The 6000-nt window shown below is 41.1% G+C and overlaps 1 protein-coding gene across 1 annotated transcript in view; it reads left to right on the top strand.

Moving 5' to 3' along the window:
* The first annotated feature begins 536 nt into the window (after positions 1-536).
* The window catches only part of epha6 (eph receptor A6), a 162361-nt gene continuing 156897 nt past the window's right edge, over positions 537-6000 (top strand). Inside the window, exon 1 of the mRNA XM_020641100.2 lies at positions 537-1248. Within this exon, the coding sequence (XP_020496756.1) occupies positions 1170-1248 (79 nt within the window). The 5' untranslated portion in view covers positions 537-1169. The remainder of the gene's footprint in view (positions 1249-6000) is intronic.

Below are 6000 nucleotides of genomic sequence, written 5' to 3'. Positions count from 1 at the left end.
AGATTTTTTTTTTTACACATAATGACATATTTAATATCCACTATTCACTTAGAAAGGGTATCCAAAGATTTGTCCCCAGATTAGTCTGCCGAAGTCCAGATTTACTACTTCAATGTAAATTCTAAATTCCCAATTAAACGTCTGGAAAGAGGCTCAAATTAAGGAGCAACAAAATATTACAGTAAATGTTCTGTTTTTATGGTTCATTTAATTCAATTCACAGGGTCACCAGCGAGTATATGCGAATAGGCATAATTTAATTCACCAAACCATGTACAAGAAATGAAAACTATTTATTATGATTAGCACTAAAATATGAAACAAGGGAATGTCCAGACGAGATTTTACCTGTTCAGAATAAAGTCACGGAACGACACGGCTCTATTTATGCATTTTGAAGTCCTTGAGGAAAAACTTGGGAAGCCCTGCACTTGAACCAATGAGAAAAAACACACACACACACACACACACACACACATACACACACACACACACACACACACACACACACACACACACACACACACACACACACACGCACACACGCCATTGCCTTGTCAGCTAACCCCCTCTAGTGCCGAGCATCCTGCACAGATGCGCACAGTTTCCCTCTGAAGCCGCCGCTTCACTTTCTCCTCCGCTGCATCCCGATCTTTTCTCCATCCACCTTCCCCCTTCTCTGCTGCATGCAGCGGATCGGGCTGGAGACAGGAGCTGAGAGTTCAAGCCGCACTGCCGAACCAACACCAGGAATTCCTAAAGCCTGTCACGACTACTTGCGCCAAGTGGACGCACTTCTTTTGACAAAAACATATTTTTGTGCAGCTTCAAAAACAATGCAATATTGGCGACTGAAGTCCGTGGGAAATTAACAAAGTTGTTGGAGCTAGAGCCTCTTACTTTGTCTGTACATTTGCTTTAACTTCTAATATTTTTTGCTGCTTCCCCCTAAATTTTCTCCGCTCCGCGCAGTCGCCACCGCTGCCTCCAAGGTGAGAGATGGATCTCCTCTTGTTCCCTCAGCCGGCAGTTCTCTACAACCCGGGCCAAATGTAAGGACCAGGACCAGCGGATCGGTGCTTGTGGAGGATCCAGCCGCACTCTCTCTGACCCCGTTACCTCTCGGCTAGAAGTACCTGATAAAGCCGGGGATAGATGTAGCAGCAGACATGAGTTTTGGAAACAGATTTTTCCTCGTTTCACTCTTTCTTGGAATTTTTCTCTCTCGCTACAGCCATTGCAACCAAGGTGAGTCTATACCTGACAGTATGATTTCTCTGGCACTGCTTTCCAACTTATTTCTCATTTTATGACTTTGACAGTGTCCACTTAAGGATACCGCACTAATATTGCTGTAAGAAGTAAGACACTTCCAAATGCAACCTTAAAACGAGTATCCATATGCCAGTTTGAGTTGGCTAATCGAAAAAAAAAATGGTCATTCACTACAAATATTAATGCGCAAAAATTGTAACATCAAATGTGACGTTTTTTGTCTTTGTTTAGAGCAAAGCACATGACACACATTCTAGTTAAATAACATAGGATATCATTTCTACCATTTGTGAATAGAAACTTATTTTTATTTCTCATTTATGTCAGTTTAAATTCGGATGTATTTAGCTGGTTGTTTCCACAGAAATGCACCGAGACAGACTCCAGCCCAAGGTTTAAAGTTTTATTTCTCAGGAAAGTTGAACAGATTTCCTCAACTTATCTCTGTGTACAAACCCTGGCTCAGATATTAAAAAAGAAAAACAGGCTTTACGGAAATCAGTTGCGTAAGTGTCAACCCCTGAGGCTGCTTTAATTACACATTCTCTATACACACAAGCACAGACAGACACAGCAGCCACAGATTGAATCATTAAGTGGGTGACAGAGAAAGCGCGTGTGCTTGTCTGCCTGAAGAGTGTGTGAGTGCAAATGTGCAAGTTTGTTTTTGTGCAGTTGCTGTGCGTTTTGTGCAGTGCAGTTTAGGCACAAACAATTAAAGGTTATGATTACAAAATACCACATTCTTTAATTGAGAGTGTGTCTGTGTTTGTTTGCACTTTACGTTTATTACTCAATTAAATGCACATGCCCTACAACTGTTTTGTGCGGTATACTGGTGTGTGTATGTTGTGTATAGTGTGAAACAGTGAGTGGTCCAATGCATATGTCTTACTGTGTTCCTCCATGTGCATTTATTTTGCATAAACTGGCAATAAGTGTTTGTGTGGAGGAATGGCCACAGATTATCTTTGTGTGTGTGTGTGTGTGTGTGTGTGTGTGTGTGTGTGTGTGTGTGTGTGTGTGTGTGTGTGTGTGTGTGTGTGTGTAAGGCCATGGCTCCACGTGCACACACGCAGCTGCAGCATGTGGTTTAAAATAGCTTTATTGATTGTGCCGGACACAGAGGGATCTGCCCCCCAGGTTATATTTTATTGTTCTCTCAGTTCAATAAGAGCGATGCTACTCCCTGTACTCAGAGACAGATGCTACATAACAGGCTCACTCTGTGTTTTTCTCCGCCACAGATTGAATGATTGAACTGATGCCTGCTTTGAATCAGACTTTAGTCTCTCATATTGACTGGTCTGGGACCTCAGCGGCGCTATTGCTGTCGTCGCTGTCTACCACAGAGCGCTGCAGCTCAGAATGGTAAAGCTGAAGATAAGTGAGATCACATGGAAAGGGACCTGCTGAGGTTTCAGTGGTACCTTAATAGCTCAATGATGCAACCCAATTTGTCTCTTAGATTATTTCAAAATATTACAAGACTTTGCTTGTTTTGCACATTGGTGTTTGAATCATTGCTAAAGAGGCTCTAATCTTTGCAAATTTCCTCCTAATTTCCGTTGAGATCCAGTTCATCCTTAATGTCCTGCTCAGGCACAGTACAAATATGATACATTGGAAGGCTTTGGACAAGACCCTAAAGCATTACACACAGATATTTTAGTCAAGCTCGAGGCTTCTAAACACAATCAAACGCCAGAGATTGGGGATTTGGCAAAATAAATAAGAAATAAACGGACGAGACGTCAGCTGTTAGAAGAACAAAGAAACCAATCACCTTTTGCTTGACTCGCCTTTGTGCTTTCTCTCCGAGCAACATAACAGACAATCCCTCGTATCAACCCAGCTGGGATCACAGACAGTTATTAACAAAGCTCTATACTCTCTCACTGCCAGGTTGGAACAAGCTTTTTTTCCCCATCAATACATCTCGTTCAATTATCTTTGCTTCCCCCCCTTTTCCCTCCCTTATGAAGTCAATGTTATATTTATTATAATGAACATTCACAAATCTTATTTGCTTACCTGATTCCTTGAGCCCTTGTAGAATAACCCTGTGCAAGAGATTGCTTATACCCAGGAAAAAGGGAGATGATGTCTTTGTTTCATACTTCTGACAATTTTTGGATTGTTTTTCTTGACGGAGAGATTCAGCCAGGGAAAATCATAAGAGCAAATTCCCCCTGAGTCGAATGAAAGCACCACATGTAAATTTAAGTTGGTCAATGCATCTTACTGAGACACTGCTGGATGTTTAAAAGTTTGAAGGCAGCCACGAGCACAGAGAAGAAATCGGGGCTGTTACACTTAGAGACTGCAGGTCTCAAAGGAGTCTGGCTGTGAAATCATCATGAAAATAATGCAACCCTTTGCATGGATTTATGTGGATGGCTGATCAAAGCTTTTACTCTCTCTGGTGCCCCCCACAGAGCAGCAATATCACCAACACTGCTTTGGATGAAGGAGGAATACAGAGAGTTCAGCAGTGTGCTGTCAATCAATCAGCTGATACAGAGCAGCCAAAAAAAAAGGTTGACTCTGCAACTTTTGCCAGCCACAGTGTTTTTAGAGGTTTCACCATTTGTGCATGTGAATCAGTATTATCAGGACAATCATTTTCAACATGCAGGCTGGGATTCTGACAGATAATTCAATTTATCATTTTTTTCATGAGAGATGAGTTTTTACATTTTCCTTCATATATGGAGACAGATATACAGTGTAAGACATGCTGCTATTTTTAGTCAGTGGTGTAGTGGTGTCTTAATAAGTGGGTATACTGTTCTCTTAATTTTTACTGCAACTGTTATTTAAGTGGCCCGTCCAGCAGGGAATAAACGGCCTCTGTTATAAAGAGTGATATGTGAGACTACTCCTGCATATTAAGTTAGTGTGTACTAGTTAGAAACAGATTAGGGAAGGTAATCCCTTCATCATAAATTCTGCATATATACTGAATATTGTCAATCAATTATTAGTGGGATTCAGAGGGGTTTTGGAAGTGCATATACCCCATGGAGACCGAAAAATAAGTGGGTGTACTCCATATACCTGCGTATAGCATGCATTACACCAATGCTTGTAGTAAAAGGTAATTAGACAAAAGTCCTTTCCGCCGACATTTCGAGACATTCATTTTAGGGGAGCCTGAAAGGCGTTCCTTTGATAATTATTCATTAAGTTGATTGAATCTGAGCTTTAAGCTGAAGGCCAACTTTATACTTTAAACACTTAAAAATAGCCTTTTCATCAAAAGCCATTTGTGATCAAGCAAATCAGTGACATCAATTTGCAGTCTGAAACACGGTAAAGGCTGCTAGCAGCCTGCATACGGCAGATCAGGTGTTTTCTCACGGTTTGCCTTCTTAGACCTCATCTGAGGACTGTGTGGAAGGACAGAGACTGGATGTTATTTGACATTTGGACAGGGCTCTTTTTGTCTTTCTTCTGAATCCCAAAGGAGGGATTTCACCCCTCTGCCATCTGTATTCTTTCGACAGAGTTTGAGGACTTAAGGTTATTCTCAGTCTAGCTCCAGCAGACTTCAGCTGAGTAGGGTGAAATGGGTGTAGTTTTTACAGGACTGTAAAGTTATTGGTTAAGTGTGTGCACCCCATGTGGTCCTCCAGACGGGCTCAAATCCGACCTGTGGCTCCCACATGTCATTTACTCTCTCCTTTCTGACTCTATGACTGTTCTATCTATACAATAAATGTGCAATGTATATAAAAAAAAGAAGTATTCATATGATAAAGGATCTTTTAATGGTTCAAGCAACATTGATTGCAGGCTCGTCACTGATTCACTTTAGGTGTTTAGCCTCTGAGAGCTTATTGAAAACTCCCGTTGGCTAAAAATGCCACATTCTCACACCTAATAACATAACAGCACTACTTAAGTGCTGATTGGTATTGTCGAATGTTTGATCTTGGTCAAGTGTGGAGACGTGTTGACAGTCCTGTCATGCCTGTGAGATGTGAGATGTCCTCAGCCATGGATAGATTTCCATTTCACAGCATATCATCCCAACACTTTGTTTACACCACTAAATGACAGTGTGCAATCCTCACTGATACACTCACCAAATCAATTTTCACAAGTCTCTGTTCATCAAATGCTGCTGTTTGTCTCTTAACAAGACTCGCTGTTTAACAGAATGGGTATGTAGGGAGCTCACAATTGAAAGGTTTTGTTTGTGTTTGGGAGTTAGGCTTTTTTTCCTGCCGTTGTTTAACCACTGGTGCTCTACTGAATACTAAAATGTTTCATTTATCTTTCACCGCAACACAAACCAGGGCCCTGCAATAACAACATGGTTAGTAAGATTTACCATCACAGCATACTCAAGTATCTCCAAGTTAAACATCTCTTGCACTGGGGTGGCTGTGGATCAGCGGTAAATAAGATTATTGCAATGTCGGTGGTTTGATCCCAGCTCCTGCAGTCAACTTGTGAAAGTGTCCTTGGGCAATACACTGAACCTCAAATTGATCCTGAGTTCAGAGTGTGGATATTAAAGGGGTTATTACAGTTGAGTGGTCAGAAGACTAGAAGCGCTAGTGAAGTTCATTTACAATCTTCATGGCATGACTCTCAAAATCCCTCAAATTCACCCAACCAGCCAAAATTATGAATATTTAAAGAGCAACAAAAGAGCTTTAACAAAGTTTTTTTTTTGAAAGTTAACTTGCTGTTATTGAACAAAGAAATGATTTA

Source organism: Labrus bergylta, chromosome 13 (assembly GCF_963930695.1).
Source record: "Labrus bergylta chromosome 13, fLabBer1.1, whole genome shotgun sequence".
NCBI lineage: Eukaryota > Metazoa > Chordata > Actinopteri > Labriformes > Labridae > Labrus > Labrus bergylta.
Note: the sequence above shows the minus strand (reverse complement) of the source record. Positions and strands in the feature narration are given on the sequence as shown.